Source organism: Penaeus monodon, chromosome 18, assembly GCF_015228065.2.
Source record: "Penaeus monodon isolate SGIC_2016 chromosome 18, NSTDA_Pmon_1, whole genome shotgun sequence".
Lineage (NCBI taxonomy): Eukaryota > Metazoa > Arthropoda > Malacostraca > Decapoda > Penaeidae > Penaeus > Penaeus monodon.
The window spans coordinates 28789984-28809639 of record NC_051403.1 but is presented as its reverse complement, the minus strand read 5'-3'; the positions used below and the strand labels follow the sequence as shown (position 1 = coordinate 28809639).

The 19656-nt window shown below is 42.8% G+C and overlaps 2 protein-coding genes across 4 annotated transcripts in view; both read right to left on the bottom strand.

Annotated features, from left to right (window-relative positions):
- LOC119584383 (myosin-VIIa-like) overlaps positions 1-19656 on the bottom strand; it is a 45010-nt gene that overhangs the window by 17214 nt on the left and 8140 nt on the right. Inside the window, 9 exon segments of the mRNA XM_037932960.1 lie at positions 176-360; positions 859-893; positions 896-985; positions 1317-1482; positions 1936-2192; positions 6901-7022; positions 8179-8363; positions 9284-9430; positions 11105-11218. Of these exon segments, the coding sequence (XP_037788888.1) occupies positions 176-360; positions 859-893; positions 896-985; positions 1317-1482; positions 1936-2192; positions 6901-7022; positions 8179-8363; positions 9284-9430; positions 11105-11218 (1301 nt within the window).
- Positions 13568-19209, bottom strand: LOC119584384 (uncharacterized protein DDB_G0284459-like). 3 transcript variants are annotated; one of them, XM_037932963.1, is made up of 2 exons: positions 19189-19209; positions 13568-15085 (listed from the first exon to the last, which is right to left on the bottom strand). In XM_037932963.1, exon 2 carries the CDS (start codon positions 14669-14671, stop codon positions 13625-13627), a length of 1047 nt encoding a protein of 348 aa, XP_037788891.1. In that variant the 5' UTR covers positions 14672-15085; positions 19189-19209; the 3' UTR covers positions 13568-13624. The 3 variants fall into 3 exon arrangements, with proteins under 3 accessions (XP_037788891.1, XP_037788889.1, XP_037788890.1); XM_037932961.1 differs by having other exon boundaries at positions 19173-19208; XM_037932962.1 differs by having other exon boundaries at positions 19111-19193.

Genomic DNA, 19656 nt, shown 5'->3' with positions numbered 1-19656 from the left:
CATACATACATACATGTGTGTGTGTGTGTGTGTGTGTGTGTGTGTGTGTGTGTGTGTGTGTGTGTGTGTGTGTGTGTGTGTGTGTGTGTGTGTGTGTGTGTGTGTGTGTGTGTGTGTGTGTGTGTGTGTGTGTGTAATGATATGACAAACCACACGCACATGACCCCTTTATTACCTATTGGACTTGAAGTTCTCGAAACCGAAGATATCGAGGACGCCAATGGACGTCCTGTAGGAGGCGGCCTTCTTGTAGATGGCCGCGTTCACCTTGGACACGATCCAGATGAAGAGGCGGCCGTAGATGCCCTTCACGAACGCGTCGCGGACGTCCGTGGCCTGGCTGTGGCTCAGGTGCGACACCTGCGGCAGGGGGTTCGTGACGGGTGTTTCGTTTATTGGGATTTCATCTTATATGTCTAAAAGGAGGTTTTGCCTGGCTTTGTCAAGGAGGGCAAAGGAGTCGATTTCTTCTTTCTTTCTTTAATTTGAAAATATCACTTGTATGGTTTTAAATGAGCAGCTGTTTGGTAATTAATTTCGTTTATCAAGATCATACTCTATATACTTTGGCGGAAATATGTACCTAGTTTGCAACAAGACATTCCCTCTTCCAAAGCCAAACAAAAGTGACAAAGTTTATAAAAGAAGAAGAAGAAGAAGAAGAAGAACAAAAAGAAGAAGAAAGAAAAGAAAGAAAAGAAAAGAAAAGAAAAGAAAAGAAAAGAAAAGAAAAAGAAAAAAAAGAAAAGACAAGAAAAAGAGAAAATAAGAAGAAATAAAATGAAAAAGAAGAAGAAAAAAAAAAAAAAAAAACGAAACGACGGTATATGTTTCTTTCCCGCAGCCGTGGCCACGTACCACGGTCTCTCCCTGCGCGAAGATGGTCCTGGTGGGGCCTCCTTCATGGCGCGCGGGTCGAGGCCGAGGAAGCGCGCCACGCGGACCAGCGACGTCGTGTCGGGGATCTCGGAGGCGTCCAGGTTGTCTGCAAAGGGCGTGGGGTTATTGCCGTCGCTACTGCGGTCACCAGTGTTGTGGTCTTTATTATTATAAGTGTGGCTCTTGTTATATATATACATTTGTATCTCTATTATGATCTGTATTTATGTTTTTACTTTATTACATATTTTACTTATTCTTTCATAGAGGCATGCGGGGGTTTGCCGTGAAAAGTAGCATTTCATATCTTATTACCAGCTGTTGTTATTCCTTGCAAAACTATATCCTTGTTAATGCGTTCATCTCCTACTCTCGTGACCTTAGCTCCGGCCCTTGCACAGCCGACCCTGCGACCCCCACGACCCTCAAGACCTTACCTATGACCTTGCCCTTGAACTTGACGTTGCCCATGTGCAGGATGGCGGCGAGGACCTTGGTGATCTCCCACACCTCGGAGTCGCTGAACATGAGGACCTTCATGGCGGAGCGGATGTCGGCGAACTCGCGGGCGTCGTCGCGGCCCTCGCACGTGATGCTGCCGCCCTGGGGGGGAGGGGGGATTAAGTGGATGGGTTGATGGAGGGGTTGGTGGGCTGTATCTGCCTGTGGGTGTGTCTGTTCGTGGGTGTTGGGAAGGTCGATGTAGTGTGAGTAGAGTGACATACACATGATTCTTTCCCGTCTGATCATTCTGGACATGTTCTTTGTCCTTCCCTTACTCTAACTGCTCCCTCCCTCCCTCCTCTGCTCTGCTCCCTCCTCTCTCCCTCCTCCCTCCCTCCTCCCTACCCCTTCCCTATCCCTTTCCATCCCCTCCCCTCCACTCCTCCTCCTCCTCCTCCTTCTTCTTCTCCTCCTCCTCCTCTTTCTCCTCCTCCCCCTCCTCTCTCCTCCCCTCCTCTCTCTTCCCCTCCCCTCCCGTCTCCCTCTCCCTCCCTTCCCCGTCCCCCTAACCCTTCCCCCCAACCCCTTCCCTCCTCCTGCCCCTTCACTCACCCCCGTCAGATACTTGTACTGCGAGGCGTCCCCGAGCTCCAGCTTCTGCTTCTCCTCCCGCGTCATCCCGGCCAGCATGCAGTAGAAGATGTGGTAGTTCCTCTCGTCCGTGCCCTGCGACACCAGCCGCGACTTCTCCAGGAGGTACTGCTCGATGGAGGCGCCCTCGATCACGCCGTCCTTCGTGAAGTGGATGTCGATGTACTTGCCGAAGCGGGACGAGTTGTCGTTGCGGATGGTCTTGGCGTTGCCGAAGGCTGGGGGGGGGGGGGATGGAGATCAAGGAATTCGTTCGTGGAATAAAGGAAAGGGCGAGAGAGAAGGGAGAGAGAGAGAGAGAGAGAGAGAGAGAGAGAGAGAGAGAGAGAGAGAGAGAGAGAGAGAGAGAGAGAGAGAGAGAGAGAGAGAGAGAGAGAGAGAGGAGAGAGGGAGAGAGAGAGAGAGGGAGAGAGAGAGAGAGAGAGAGAAAGTAACTAAGCAAGAAAGAAAGAGAAAGAGAGATGTGCAGTATATACGTATATTATATGTACATATCCATTTAGAAAAAGAGAAAAACCGTAAAATGATCACAAACTAAAACTAACGAAGCTAGAGGACTGAATCTTCGGAAAAAAAATCCGAAATCAAAAACTGTTAAAACAAACACGAATCTCACGAAATAACGCCAAGAAATAAAAGAAAGAACAGGTGAAACGCAAGGTTACCTCGGCGCCGCTTATCTGTTATCTTCACGAAAATTCTTAGAAAGAAATGCAATATCATAATGACTGACTGACTCGAAGATAGACAGATATAGTTACACAGATAATTAGATAGACTGATACATAGATGGCTATATGGAGAGATAGATAGATGCGTAGATCGGTAGATTCAGAGAGAGAGAGAGAGAGAGAGAGAGAGAGAGAGAGAGAGAGAGAGAGAGAGAGAGAGAGAGAGAGAGAGAGAGAGAGAGAGAGGGAGAGAGAGAGAGAGAGAGAGAGAGAGAGAGAGAGAGAGAGAGAGAGAGAGAGAGAGAGAGAGAGAGAGGGAGGAAATGAAGGTTCTGTTCTGCCAGCAATCAAACTTTAATACCAAACTGTAATCTGGAATCTAATCATCGCGTGAACCAAACCGAAAGCAGGCCCCGAATCACACAGCATTATTACTATCTTTTTAAGTAACAATACATCTTCACACAATTTTTAGTAAAAATTATTCACATATCTGTTCATTTTGTCTAATTAATCCACACGTTTAGTTACATACCAGAAAATTTTTTTTTTGTTTCATCTAAACTACAGTGACATTTTTATTTGTTAGAAAATAATTAATCAATATTAATCAATATTATCAATATTAATCAATTGGTGTGGTATTTCACGCCAAATAATCAGTCAAAAGGCAAGAACTGGCTACACTGTCAGCAGAATTAATGTGACACTGTTACCAAATACCTTGTATACCTTATACTTAGGTCATGATTTTAATACTATTTTTATTGTTACTTCGATGTATCTATGATGAATGTTTTTCTGTGCATCGTCTATCGTAAATTTATCTTTTTATTTGCTTTATTTTCAAAAGGTGTTATTCGATTCATTAATATCATTCTTTATAATAATTATCATATATTTTTTTGCTCCTTTTCTCATCTCATTTCAGGTTCTTGGTCATTTATTCCTTTGTTCCTAGCATCATCGTTAATTCTCTTTCTTCTCTCCATTCTTGCGTGTTTCGTCAACTTATCCTATTTCTACGCCATCCAGGATAGGATTAGCTATCTATCCCTTCTCTCAGTTCTCCCCAGCTTCATCATTCGTCCTCTTCATTATCTCCCTTCTTACATCTTTCGTCACCCACTCTCTCCATTCTTCCTTCTTTTATCATTCACTTTCTCTCTTCTGCTTTTCATCATTCATTCTTTATTTTTTTCCCCGTTCACCATTCATTCCTCTCCCTTCTGTCACCTCCTATCGCTCGCTCCCTTTCTTGCTTCGTCCTTTATTCTCTCTTTTCTTCCATCTTTCACTTATTCCCTCATTTCTTCCTACAATCAATTTTCACTCCTTCCTTTCTTTTATCTTTCATCTCTTTCTGCCACTTCTCATCTCTCACTCCATCCCTCTCTTTCACTCTTCATCATTTATTCTCTCCCTTCTTCCACCTCTCATCACCTTCTCCCTCCCTTCCTTCAACCTTTCATCCCTCGTTTTCTCCCCTCTTCCATTTTTCATCGTTCATTCTCTCCCTTTTTTCCATCCTTCATCACTCAATCTCTCCCTTATCCCTCCATCTCCTTCCTTTATCTCTTACTTCCCATCTTCCTCCTCTTTCCCTCCACCCATCCCTCTCTCCCTTCTTCCCTCCCCGCCGCCATCCCTCACTCCCTCCCTCCTCCCGCCATCATCACGCTTTCCTAATCCTCACCTCCGCGAATAGGATTCCGCCATCCAGTCCTCTCTTTCATCCCCGATATCTTTCCGCAAATGGCTGCCGTACTTCGCTCAGGATTAGTTTCCGTCTCTCCCGTCTTGCCGCTCCCGATTCTCCCGTGTGGGGCTGGATGGGGTGAATTGGTGGGGAAATGGTGGGTGGGATTAGTGGCGTTGGGTTGGGGTGGGTGGGGGTGTAGGGAATGGGGTGTAAGGAATGGGTTGGGGTGGGGGGTGTAGGGATGGGGTGTAGGGATGAGTGTAGGGGTGGGTTGGGGTGGGTGGGTGTCGGGGTGAGGTGGGTTGGGTGGTGGGGTGGGTTGGGTGTGGGTGGGAGTGTGGATGGTGGGGTGTGGGTGGGAAATAGGGTGGGGATGGGGGGGATGGGTGGGTGTAGGGGGTTAGGGGGGTGGGTGGGTGGGGGGGAAATGAGGAGGGAGAGTGTGGGTTTTAGATGGATAATAAGAGGTGAGTTAATTTCTTCGGTCATTTTTAACATTATCTTTTCCAATTTTCATTTATCTGTGTAGCTATATAACTATTCATGCATATTTATTCTATATATACATATATGCATTCATACATACATGAATATATATATATAATATATATTATATATATATATATATATATATATATATATATCACTTTATTTATATTTAAATATTTTTTTATATTTATATATCAATTTCTACCTTTACAGTATCTTCCTATATATCTACATTTTGCCTACGTATCCTATCCATGCATCCTCTTATCAATCTATTTACAGATTTCCTCCCATCTATTACCTATCAACTTATCACTGTCTTGACCACATTCCTTCTAAGTTGACTCTGGCTAATTATTGTCAGCCTTCTTCTAACATTCTAATCCCAGGATTGCGGCACAATCGCTGATAACAGAATTACATCATATCTCGATTAGACTTTGTTATCTTATCTATCTGATAGGAAGAGAGAAGAGAGAGAGGGGGAGGCAGGGGGGGGGGGGGGGGGGGGAGAGAGGGAGGAGAGAAAAAAAAAAAAAGAGAGAGAGGAGAGGAAAGAGGAAAAGGGAGAGGGAGAGGGAAAAGACAAGAGGAGAGAGAGAAGACGAGGGAGGGAGAGAGAGAGAAGAGAGAGAGGAGAGAGAGAGAGAGAGAGAAGAGAGAGAGAAGAGAGAGAGAGGGAGGAAATGAAGGTCTGTCTGCCAGCAATCAAACTTTAATACCAAATGTAATCGATCTAATCATGCGTGAACCAAACCGAAAGCAGGCCCCGAATCACACAGCATTATTACTATCTTTTTAAGTAACAATACATCTTCACACAATTTTTAGTAAAAATTATTCACATATCTGTTCATTTTGTCTAATTAATCCACACGTTTAGTTACATACCAAACAATTTTTTTTTTGTTTCATCTAAACTACAGTGACATTTTTATTTGTTAGAAAATAATTAATCAATATTATAATCAATATTAATCAATATTATCAATATTAATCAATTCGTGTGGTATTTCACGCCAAATAATCAGTCAAAAGGCAAGAATTGGCTACACTGTCAGCAGAATTAATGTGACACTGTTACCAAACACCTTGTATACCTTATACTTAGGTCATGATTTTAATACTATTTTTATTGTTACTTCGATGTATCTATGATGAATGTTTTTCTGTGCATCGTCTATCGTAAATTTATTCTTTTTATTTGCTTTATTTTCAAAAGGTGTTATTCGATTCATTAATATCATTCTTATAATAATATCATATATTTTTTTGCTCCTTGTCTATCTCATTCAGTTTTTGGTCATTTATTCCTTTGTTCCTAGCATCATCGTTAATTCTCTTTCTTCTCTCCATTCTTGCGTGTTTCGTCAACTTATCCTATTTCTACGCCATCCAGGATAGGATTAGCTATCTATCCCTTCTCTCAGTTCTCCCCAGCTTCATCATTCGTCCTCTTCATTATCTTCCTTCTTCCATCTTTCGTCACCCACTCTCTCCATTCTTCCTTCTTTTATCATTCACTTTCTCTCTTCTGCTTTTCATCATTCATTCTTATTTTTTCCCCGTTCACCATTCATTCCTCTCCCTTCTGTCACCTCCTATCGCTCGCTCCCTTTCTCGCTTCGTCCTTTATTCTCTCTTTTCTTCCATCTTTCACTTATTCCCTCATTTCTTCCTACATTCAATTTTCACTCCTTCCTTTCTTTTGTCTTTCATCTCTTTCTGCCACTTCTCATCCTTTACTCCATCCCTCTCTTTCCCCTCTTCATTTATTCTCTCCCTTCTTCCACCTCTCATTTACCTTCTCCCTCCCTTCCCTTCCTTCAACCTTTCATCCCTCGTTTTCTCCCCTCTTCCATTTTTCATCGTTCATTCTCTCCCTTTTTTTCCATCCTTCATCACTCAATCTCTCCCTTATCCCTCCATCTCCTTCCTTTATCTCTTACTTCCCATCTTCCTCCTCTTTCCCTCCACCCATCCCTCTCTCCCTTCTTCCCTCCCCGCCGCCATCCCTCACTCCCTCCCTCCTCCCGCCATCATCACGCTTTCCTATCCACTCACCTTCGAGAATAGGATTGGCCTCCAGGATCTGCTGTTCGATCCACGAATGCTTTCCGGAAATGGCTGCCAGGTACTGCAGGATTAGTTTCGTGCTCTCCGTCTTGCCGGCTCCCGATTCTCCGCTGTGGGGGTGGGGGTGGAATTGGGGGGGAAGTGTGGGTGGGGTGTAGGGGTGGGTTGGGGTGGGTGGGGTGTAGGGATGGGTTGGAGTGGGTTGGGGTGGGTGGGGGTGTGGGTGGGAAATGGGGGGATGGGAGGGGATGTGGGGTTGTGGGTAGGAGTGGGGGGGGGGGGAGGAAAGAAGAGGTAGAGTTATTATTAATATCATCATTTATTTATGGATGCTATTCAATCTGTCTGTCGGTCTGTCTTTAACAATTTCTTTTCCATTTATTTATCTGTGTAGCTATATAACTATTCATGCATATTTATTCTATATATACATATATGCATTCATACATACATGAATATATATATATATATATATATATATATATATATATATATATATATATATATATATATCACTTTATTTATATTTAAATATTTTTTTATATTTATATATCAATTTCTACCTTTACAGTATCTTCCTATATATCTACATTTTGCCTACGTATCCTATCCATGCATCCTCTTATCAATCTATTTACAGATTTCCCTCCCCATCTATTTACCTATCAACTTATCACTGTCTATGACCCACATTCCTTCTAAGTTGACTTCTGGCTAATTATTTGTCCAGCCTTCTTCTAACTTCTAATCCCAGGATTGCGGCACAATCGCTGATAACAGAATTACATCATATCTCGATTAGACTTTGTTATCTTATCTATCTGATAGCAGTGTTGTTTGCAGGAGAGCATGATGTCTATCTGCGGTCGGCGTCTATCTGACACCTGAAGTGGATAAGTGCATGCAGGCTTATAAAAACGCGCGGGGTCTTGGCTTTAGACGAACGCCGGTGTTGACGTGTTGGTCTAAATCGTGCAGATGGGTTTGGTCTTTATGTCTGTCTTTCTTTCGGTCTGTTTTTTCCGTCTTTGTCATTCTCTCATTATGAATTTTACTGTCTTCTATTTGTCTATCCCTATCCCTCCCCTTTCTTTACCCTCTTCCACCCTTCCCCCGTCCTTCCTTCCTTCTTTATTATCTCCCTTCTTTTAGGCTCCCTTCCTTCCCTCCCTCTCTCCTTTCCTTCCCACCTCCCCACTCTCCCCCTTCCCTCCCCTCCCACCCCCTTCCTTCACCCTCCCTCCCCCAAACACACACGACACCTACCTGATAACAATACACTGGTCCTGCTTGAACCGCCTCATGTTGTTGTAGCAGCTGTCCCCGATGGCGAAGATGTGTGGAGGGAGTTCGCCGATCTTCTTGCCTCGGTACAGCTTGATTTGGTCCACCGTGTAGATGGGGAGGATCTGGTATGGGTTCACGGCCACCAGGATGGAGCCCGTGTAGGTCTGCGGACGGAGGGGGTTTAGCATTGTGAGGATTATTGTTACCATCGTGATCCTCATCATCAACATTATTATCCCTATCTTTATCATTATTACTTATCATTTACTTCAGTCATTATTAGTATCATTATCAGTATTACTTTTTCAATTATTATCAATTATTATTATTATTATCATTATCATTATTGCTTTTATAATAATATTTTGTAATTGAAATAGTCATTATAATATCTAATAAAATGAAACACGAATGGTAAAGAATCGGACAAAAAACAAATCACACATTTGCTTTAATGAATCTATTTACACCCCTCTCCCTTTTCCCCCTCTTATACCTACAGCCTGTTCGTCCCTCATCTACACATCTACACATTAACTCTTAACCTTTTATCCCTTTCTGTCCACCCACCATTTACCTTCATTTCCCCTCACACATAATAACGTTTATCTCCATTCTCCCCTCACTCCTAGCTCACTATTTTCCCTTCGTTTTCCCTTCACTCCCAGCCCATCATTTACCATAACTATCTCTTTACCCTCAATCATTCTCACTTTCTCATTTTCTCCTCAACTCAAACCCAACCCCATTCCACTCTTTTACTCCTTCACCCTTTCCTAAAACCCTCACATCCACTCCTACCCAACCTCCTCATACCCCAGACACATGTACCCTCATACCAAACCACACTCACCCACTCCCTCACACCCACTTCCCACTCATTCCTAGGCCTCTCACTTACACCCACCTACTCCCTCACAGCTTCCCTCCCATCCACTCCCCACCCACTCCCTCACAACTCCTCTTTCACCCACACCCACTCACTACCCACCACCTACTCTCTCACAATCCTCTCTCCCCCCACACCCACCCACTCCCCACCCGCATCCACCTCCTTCCTACCTCCCAGCCTACCCTCACTTACATAAATAAGATTCTCATTGTATCGAATAAGGAGGTTCCTGAGGATGCCGGCTTCGTGGAGGTCCCCCAGGCTGATCATGTCCTCGACGCCCTGCACCGACGTCGGGTGCATGGCCTTGATGCGCCGCTCCGGGGTCAGCCATTGCTCCTGGTGGGGGAAGGGGAGGTTAGTGGCCGCTGTGGTTGTTCCTGGTGGGAGGGGAGGGGAGGCAACGGTGGTTACGTTGTGGTAGTTGTAGTTGTTGTTCCTGATGGGGGAAGCGGGGGGGGGGGGTAGCTGAAGTTGTTGTTCCTCAAGTTACTGTCCTGATGACACTGACTGTGGTGGACACCACATGGGGAGCTACCCCATGGGGTAGGACAAGGGGTTTGCGGTGGCTGTGCTGTGGTAGTTGAAGTTGTTCATGAGAGTCCGGATGATAACTGTAGTTGCGTTGTGGTCCTGCGAGTCATTGTTCCAGGTAGGAGGTTCGGGTGATGGTTGTGGCTCTAACGATTGTGGTAGGGGACGGTATAGTTAGTGGTGGTAATGCGTGTGGGAATTATTGTTCCTAGAGGGGAGGGAGGGAGGGGTTAGTGATGGCAATGTGGTAGTATTTATTGTTCATGTAATGAGTCAGAATGGTAGCCGTAATAGTAATAATATTTTTCTGAAGATATAATGATTTAAGTGCTCATTACATCTTGTGGGGGGCGAATGGGAAAGAGGTATTAGTGGTTATTGCAACCGGTGGAGGAGGGAGGTTAAGGACAACACAGCAGTATACAACTTTGGTTCATTCTTACTGTCACTGTTCTTGGTGGGGTAAGAGTTAGGACTGAAGATTGTGATATGGCGATACTGGGATTAGTGATTTCCTTACGGTGGGTGTGAGAAGGAGGATTTTGATGAAACTAATACAACGAAATAAGCAAATGGCTGATAAAAGCAGACATGAAACTGTTCGAAAGAAAATAATTCCTGCTTGTGGAAATGAGTATGGTTTAGTGATAACGATTTACAGTGTTGATAAAAATTATATAATGGAGATAACTTTACGAAGATAATCTATGTTGTGAGGGCACTGCTAGACTCGAGGAGGATTTAATAATAAATTTGGACCCAACTAGTAAACTGATTTCAGGAAAACGGACAAATCATTAATGTCAATGGGGAGTCGGCGTATCCACCCTAATGGAATAAGGGAAGAGGTAAAATAATCATGATAATGACGCTAAAATATGGTGATCGGAAGTGACGCTCGTATTGGGGGAGAGGGGGGGTGGGGGTGGTGGGAGGGACAGGCGCTTATAATGATGACATGATGATAATGATTAAAAATAACAGAAGTAATCGGGAGTGAGTCACTGTTCCTGCTTTCCGATGACGGTGGCGGGGGGGGGGGGTAGCGTTGGTAATGGGGAATGTCCTGATGATAATGATAATAAGTTGGGTGGAGATAAAATCGTTCGTGTTGGGATGAAGGGGCTTTGGTGTTAATAATTTAGTAGTGTTAGAAAAAAGGTAAAGTGAAGTGTCATCTGAAAATGGCTGAAATAAGCTGAAAACAGTTGAAAAAATGGTTAGGGCTGGTTAAAAAAACTTGTCAAATGTTGAAACATAAAAAATTGACATTACCAAAAATACTAATAATCTGAAATAACTGAATATGTGTAACAAGCACTAAAAACGCCCGCAAATGGGGGAAAAAAAAGAACAGAAAATATCCCATAATAAACGCATTCCTCCAACTAGAATGACAAATCAAATAAAAACAAACAGAAAAAAAAGTTAACGAAACTTAACCTAACCACCGGAACCACGACCCACGACCTGACTTACATTCCCGTCGTCGTCCTGCACCTGAATGCGGCGGCCCTCGGCGCTCACGACCCGGGCGCCGATGGCCACGTCGAACTCCCGCCGGGACACTGGCTCGATCCATATGTAGTCGCCCTGAGGAGGAGGAGGAGGAGACGGGGGTTAGAGAGGGGCGCTTCGGGTGCTGGGGGAGGGGTGGGGGAGGAGGGGGTTAGAGAGGGGCACTTCGGGTGCTGGGGGAGGGGGGAGGAGGGGGGGTTAGAGAGGGGCGCTTCGGGGTGCTGGGGGAGGGGTGGGGGAGGGGGGTTAGAGAGGGGCGCTTCGGATGGGGTGCTGGGGGAGGGGGGGGGAGGGGGGTTAGAGAGGGGCGCTTCGGATGGGGTGCTGGGGGAGGGTGGGGGAGGAGGGGGGTTAGAGAGGGGCGCTTCGGATGGGGTGCTGGGGAGGAGGAGGGGGGTTAGAGAGGGGCGCTTCGGATGGGGTGCTGGGAGAGGGGAGGGGGAGGTAAGGTATGTGGGGGAGAAGGATGTGCGGGGAGTGTGTGGGGAGATGGGGAGGGAAAGTGTGAGAGTAAGGGAGTGTGGGAAGGAGAAGGGGGGGGGGTTGTGGGGGGAGTAGGGTGATAGGGTGAGGGAGTGTGGAGGAGGGAGGGTGTGGGGAAGTGTAGGGGAATGTGAGGGAGTGTGTGTGTGTGTGTGTGTGTGTGTGTGTGTGTGTGTGTGTGTGTGTGTGTGTGTGTGTGTGTGTGTGTGTGTGTGTGTGTGTGCGTACGTTATTGATGTCATATCTTATATGCATGTAAACGTGTCCTCTGTGTCTGTTTCGTGGGGTCTTATATTTCTGTACACGGAACAGATGAAGAGGAATGAATATGAACACACACACACACACACACACACACACACACACACAACACACGCACACACGCACACAGTGTGAGAGATGGGAAGAGAGAGGGAGAGGGAGAGGGAGAGGGAGAGGGAGAGGGAGAGGGAGAGGGAGAGGGAGAGGAGAGAGAGAGAGAGAGAGAGAGAGAGAGAGAGAGAGAGAGAGAGAGAGAGAGAGAGAGAGAGAGAGAGAGAGAGAGAGAGAGAGAGAGATTAGCTGTATTTAACAGGTATATCACAAAGTGAGGCGTCCATTAGTGTAAATCGTAAAAAGATAATAAAATAAACCAGATGAACGATGAGAGAATAGTGCTTCTTGTAATTTCATCCAGATATTTTTCTCACTTCATTAAAAATACGAATCCAAGAGGCTGCCGTTCGAAACAGTTGAAACAATCGAACGAAGCATCGAGCATGACGATTTGCACCCTCCCAAGCAAACTAAACGAAGCACGATCCCTTATCAGCTCATAAACACACACACAAAAAAGAAAAAAGAAACAAACTGATCGATGAGTGATTTAGGATGGAAAGAGTGTTATACCAGAACGGTGAGTCACTAGATCAGCTGACTGGGTTTTGCAATACATCGCCAGAGGCCAAGAATACTTGCATTCGGACAGGTTGGGTTATGGAGAGCGCAGGCCTAAACTGGTTTCCTGTGACTAGAAAGTGGTACACGCACGTATGCGCTGAGATGCAAGCAAGCAATCGGATACAGACGAATGAACAGAGAAGACGAGAAAGAATAAGAAGCAGAAGAGGAAGCAGATCAAGATAAATATACAGACGCACACACGTCGAAAGTGATGGTGATGGCAACACCGTTAACTTCAGTTGTAATATTTACATTGCCGATAACTGAATTACAAAAGACAACATTAGTTTTGTAATGATAAAGATGCATACATTGCTAAATCTGCATTACAGTGATAAATAACAGAAAAGAATATTAAATCTCTAATATCACAAACTCGTAGAGAGAGCAAGACTAAACTAGATCTTTTCAGCCCAGATCATATTCGATTGCAAGTTATTTTTAGAGCATAAGAAATTCGAGGTTGCGTAGAGCATTTGCGTGCTTTTTTTCTTGTTTCGACAATGAAACAAGGAAACCATTCGTATTGGAAAAAGCATGCAGATACCAAACACAATTTCATAGATGATTACTATTGAAAAATTTGAAAGGGACCTACACATTGAAAAACCATTCAAAATCTTCGAATGGAACACCTATCTGATGATTACCTATCTCCCTGTCTATGAATATGTTAGCATTCGGAAAGGAAAAAGATAAAAACGTTTGGCAAAATTTTGACCATTTCTGATAAACCATGAAGAAGTGGAATGGACAGAGCACCGATTCCCAACCAGTGGGCCTCGGAAGCCCTTCCCTGGGCCGCCGATATTGTGCTAGGTCATGAAAGTGGCCTAATCATTAGAGATAGGAAACAAGGCCTAATCTCACTGTCTCCAACGAGGTGTATGTGTACATGTATGCCAAATCAAACTTTATTTGAGATTATAGTCACATTCAAGTGGTGGCATGTCTGATGTGTCGAAAGAGTTGTTCGCATGGGCTGAATATATATATATATTTTTTTTTTTACTAAAAAGGAAGACTGAAGGAGTTAAAGAAGGGTGCCACTGAAATCTAAAGCCTCCGAGCGGGACTCCAGCCTTCACACACCGCCTTTGAGGTCACGAAGTCCACGACGCTGCCTCCGACGCCTCCTTCGGCGTCCCCTCCGTCAGAGTCCGGCAGAGGAGGCTTCCACGTGCCGTCCTGAACGCCCCTCTCCAGGTCCACCACGACGTTGACGCCTCCGCCCGCCGTGTAGTGTCTGAAGGCGGGGTTCCTCGCCATTTCGAGCGTCTCGTAGATGTTGACTTTCTGTAGTACGGTGGAGGACGAAGAGGAGGACGAAGGAGAGGCGGAGGAGGAGAAGGAAGGAGGGGAGGTGGTGGAGGAACTGGAGGAAGAGGCAGAGGAAGGAGGAGGAGAGGCTGAGGATGAGGAGGTCCTCTGGTGCTTCGGGGGGCTCCGGAGGGCGTGGCCCTTCCTCTGCTGCCCTTCCGATGCTTTCGCTTCTCCTCTCCTTTCCTTTCCTTCCTTCTCTCTCGGGGCTGTCTGGTCGCGAGGGTTGTTTGTCTCGTCCTTGGTGTCTCCTTTATCTTTCTCTCCGCTTTGGTTTTCTTTCCCTTTATCTCTCTGGCAATCTCCCTTCCGTTTATCCTTGTTCTCCGTCTCGCCAGTTCCTTCATTCTTAATTTTCCCTCCGTTTTGGATCCCATTTTCTTTCATCGTGTCCTTCGTGTCCGCCTTCCTCCTCTCGTTGTTGGTGCCCTTTAAAGCCATCTGCAACCTGGCTTTCTTGGTATCGACCACGAAACCGTCTGGTTCGTACACTATGACGTCATCGCCATCAGTGACGTCATCACCATCGAAGTGATTATTTCCACCGTTCGTGTTTCCTTCTTTGTTCTTCATATTTCCCCAAACTTTCTTCCTCTCTTCCGTTCCGTTTATCTGCTCCGCCTTCCTTCCCTTTTCGTTTCGTCCTCCGCTTCCGCTCCGGCTTCTTTTGCTCTTCTTATCTCCCCCTTTATTCCTCTCTTCCTCGCCTTCCCTTTCTTCTCCTCGCCACAGCTGCTGCCTCTCCTCAAAACTCGTTATTTCGTGATCTCTCTCTCCGTTCATCGTGTTCTATCGGGAGTCAGGCGGCTCGATGGCTTGTTTGGCTACTTGTGCAATATTTTATGGCTATTTTCCCGCCAGGCGGTGGCTACTTTGACGCTGAGTATCGAATTTCTTTGGCTATTTTTGTGGATACTATTTTTCGAAGTAATTGTAATTTTATTGTTGTTGTTGTTTAATTTTTCCCCTCAGATTTCTCACTCTCTTTTCGCAGGAAGTGACAATGTCTATGTAATTTTTTTCCCATTAAGTATTTCGGTTACATCTTGACCAAATTTTATTTCTTATTTCCCGTAAATCGAATTTTCTTTCCTTTTCTGGAAAGTGTGATCTTTTAAAATCCATCAAGATCTAACTGCAGGTTATCTCATTCACATGATCTCAAATGTACACACAGTTTTGTTTACTCTTATAACACTTAGGCAAAAAGCAAGAAGGAAAAACGATAACAACACAGTAACAATGGCTAAATATAGAAATGTTATAAAAAAGTACAACCTTCTCCCGTTGCCATAAGCCCCCAGAAACCCCATATTCACAATACTGAGCACCAAAACCCATATCCACATTTCCCTCCATACCCACCCCCATCGCAAACGCCATAAATAGTACCATATCGAGCTCATCATACTAGGCACCATAACTACAAAACATCTAGCACCCTGTCTCAAAAATCTCGCCTAATCCTTATTAAAGAGTTTCCCAAACCATAAACTTTCACAAAATCTCACGTAATCCTGATCACAGGGTATCTAAAACCACAAACTTTTTAAAAATCTCGCATAATCCTAATTAAAGAATATCCAAAACCATGTTTTTTAAAATTAATCTCACATAATCAAAATCGCAGAGTACCTAAAACCACAAACTTAAAAAAAAGCTACATTACAACCTGACCCTTAAACCATCTCACACCACCACCCTCACCATACCTCCCCCCCCGCTCCACCTACCTCCCCCTCCGCCCCTGCGTCACCGGAAGCTGTGTGACGAAGCCGAGGCGGAGCGTGACGGCAGGTGCTCCCGCCTAGCTATTTTATTGGCCCCTTCTTTCCTGCTTGCCTGTCCCCTGCCCGCCACCTCCCTGTTTATCTCGCTCTCCCTCTCTAGCCCTTGTTTGTCTCTTGGTCCTTCCTTTCTCTCTGGCTGTTCGGTCCTATTCTTCGCTCTCTCTCTCTCTAATTTTCCCTTATTGTTTTCTCCTTTGGCTTTATGTGTCCCTAACATGATTATTACCCCTTTCCTGCTGTTTTCATGTTGAGGAAGAGAGAGAGAGAGAGAGAGAGAGAGAGAGAGAGAGAGAGAGAGAGAGAGAGAGAGAGAGAGAGAGAGAGAGAGAGAGAGATAGATAGATAAGAGAGAGAGAGAGAGAGAGAGAGAGAGAGAGAGAGAGAGAGAGAGAGAGAGAGAAAGTGCTTTCCCCAATCACCCACGTTGCACTAACGACTTTCTTATCAAACTTCAAACTACCTTTAACGACCACCCAGAACAGATAATCCTCATCCACTAACGACCCACGAACTGCCTCTGTTAACGACCAGACAATCTCGCTTCAGTTCCTGCTGTAATTAATCCATACTTAATTAAGCAATTACACTTTATTGCCACGTTAGTATTCTCTAAATCACTGTTCCTTTCTTTAATTCATTTATGGTGATCTAATTTAATTACAGAAGTCTTCATCTTCGTTCGATTAAACAAATTACGTGGATAGAGGCTTTCCACTGAATAAAGCAAACGACTTATGTACGAAGGGGATGGTCTCATGCTAGAAATTATTATCAACTTCTGTTATTACAATCGCTTTTATCATCTAAATACGATTACCTTTAATTTTATACCAAATGGAAGTTCTCAATCCTTTATAAACATTAAAATCGCCTTTTGGCAACAGTGACTGAAACGCGACAGTTACCTCTTTTCATTCTATAAATCCCTGTTTTGAACTTATTACTAATCCTATCATCACTTTTTTATTGATCATGTCATTGTATTTGCATAACATCACTATTTTTATCTGTATAATGTACTATCAATTACTTTTTTATCATCACGTGCATAACACTATCGTATTTCATTATTGACTCGTAAAATATAACCAGCTGAATTCTCTACGTTACTTTACATCCGTGATCCCATTCTTACAATACTCAGGGTTCGTAAAAAAATAAATAGTTTTTGAATTTTTCAAAAGAGAAAGCTAGTGTCACCATTTAAAACGTATTCATAGGCATTTGATGAATCTTCCAGCATTAAGGAAAAATAAAAATGATAATAAATACAAACAACAGAATAACGGCAATGATAATGATCATGAATATTATAACATCCATAAAAACAACTAAATGCATATGGTACCAATACATAACACAGAAGAGTAAATCAGTAAAGACGAGGCTTAAATAAGCGCAAGAATACAGATCAACGAACACGCAAAAAATATTCGAGAAAAAACCGGATGTATTTAAATCTCCAAGCTTTTCTGCATAAAAAAATCGCTCTTTTCTGATTTCTATTGGTATTTCTTAAACTCAAGGTAAATTTATATATATTACTTATTTTCCGTTTTAATTCTATTATCATTATGATTATTATTATCATCATTACCATTAAAATTAACATTATCTTTGTTATCATCAATTAACTATTATCATTACCACTGCCACTTAAATTATCATTATCACTTACTATCATTATCATCATCACTATTATTGTTATTATATTAAAAAAGGAAAAAAAATCCAAGTTGCTGTTTACGCAACCTCCTCCCCCTTCTGTGCGCCGGGCGTGGAGAAGACGGCCATTAGGGCGAGGAGAGGAAGGCAAAACAAGCAACTTTCACCTCTGTTGTGCCCAGCTACCGTAGCGAGAGCAAATTTCAGGATATATATATATTGAATTATTTATCAATCATATCTTTGTCTTTTTTAGATACTGCCAATGGTTATTGAACTTTCTTTTCTCTTTTTTATTGTTATTTGTAACTTTCCCTTTTTTTTATTGTCATTTGTATCTCCACCTCAATTTATTTTTTGGGGGGAGTTATATTTATTCGAGTTTCTCAGTTTTTCTTCTCTTTCTCTCCCCGTTTTCCTTCCCTCCCCTTTTTGTCTTCTGTCTTTTGTCTTAGAGAAATCTTCATTCCAACGTTTTTGCTGACTATCCGTTTTCTTTGAGCGCTCGGAATGCTTTACCTCGATTTTCTCTATTCTTCGCTTTCGTACTTTTTTTTTTAATTTCATATTTTCTCTTATTTATTGCATTCTGTGTTTCGTCACTCGTGCGTTAAGTGAACGACTTTATTTTTGTTCTAATTAATTGGTTGGGATTCCCTTTAATTTCGTTCTGACGCTGACGATGTCTAATTCAAAATATGATGGGGATCAACCAATGCCAAATAAATTTTTAGTTTCAGCTTTTATACATCATTATTCCGTCTTTCATTTAAGATTTTGAATAATTATTGGAATGCGCGGTTTATTCATAAATTACAGAAACTATCTATCATCTTCGTGTTTTTTTTTTTTTTTTCCCGAGAAAGAAACCATGATTTTCAACTTATTCGCGACGTTACTTTCGTTGCCGTAAATAATTTCTCAAAATGTGTGGTTAATCAGTAAATCCATTTGCAGAAAATTGCTGCCCCGTCTCCTTTATCGTCATCATCCCTTTTTCTACTTATTCTTATTATTATCATTTTCTCTCTATCTGTTTACGAGATTTGTTCATTTCCTCTACCTCTTCCTTCGGTATTAAAAAAAAAAATCTTATTACATTAGGAAGTAGGATATAATAACAAAATGACGTATTAATAATGTAAATATATAATCCAACACATAAATATAGAAGGACAATATAACAGAAACAAATGTCGATAAATCATAATGAATAAATCTCACAAACAAACATATATTTTAATACAAATACATTTCGCCCACCCTGGCAACGGAAGTGGTCATAAAAACACTTTTTTTTTTTTTTGCAATGCTTCTCTCTGACCCAATTTTAGGTTAATATAGTTTTTTAATGTAATTTACTTATTTGGAGTTTGGAAATGTTTGAAGCGTTTACAGTTACCCAAAAAAGTTAACAATTACATAACACTGAGCCACTAGCACCACATGTATTTTTTCTCTGTATTGCTTTTGATGTTGCAACTTCGGCTTTCTTTTAGTTTTCTATTTCTTCGTGTTTTTTATCTGGTCTATAACCATTTGAAGGTTCACGATAACGTATTTTCAAAACAGCAATTATGAATTTGCACAGCCGACAGCTTTTCATTATAGTTTATAATGATCTTTCACTCTATCTATGTAACTCTCTATATTTATCTATTTGTGCACATGTATAATGTTAACCATCACTGAATTTCATCAAAATATGTTTGGGCAATTCACGGGGAAAAAAAGTCAAAACGAAATCTAAATTTTCAACACCCATACAACACCACAATACGAAGTCAACCCTCTTTCCTTCACAAAGACAGAGAGGGATATACAGACACACACACACACACATACGAAAGCTACACAGGAACAATGGTGACTGACTCTACATCCCTCAACCCACCCACCCACCCGCCCACACACACACACACACACGTACATACACACACACACACATACGCACAAACACCCGCGTTCACATTTCCAACACAAATTTCATTCGGTTTTCGTTATTCTGGATCACGTCTGAGGGCTTCTCGTGATTTTTTTTTTCGATCGTTGTTGCGTATTGTATCGTTCAGCTGACACTTCTACTTATAAGCAACACTTGAAGGTTAATCATGTGAGAAAGAGAGTGATAGGCGGTGAAAAGAAACATGTTGTTTGTGGAAGCTGTGAACATCGCACAGAATTCGAAAACGAATTATTTTTTTATCCTTTCGTAATCTTTACCGAACTTAATTCGTAATATTCATTACAACCTGACAAAGAGTGATTAGACAATCAAAGTAAACATCTCACTAGGTTATTTAAATATCTAAA

What these genes read in the sequence shown, in the direction of transcription:
- LOC119584384 (XM_037932963.1), bottom strand. Translation starts at nt 14,671, where the DNA reads ATGAACGGAGAGAGAGATCACGAAATAACGAGTTTTGAGGAGAGGCAG.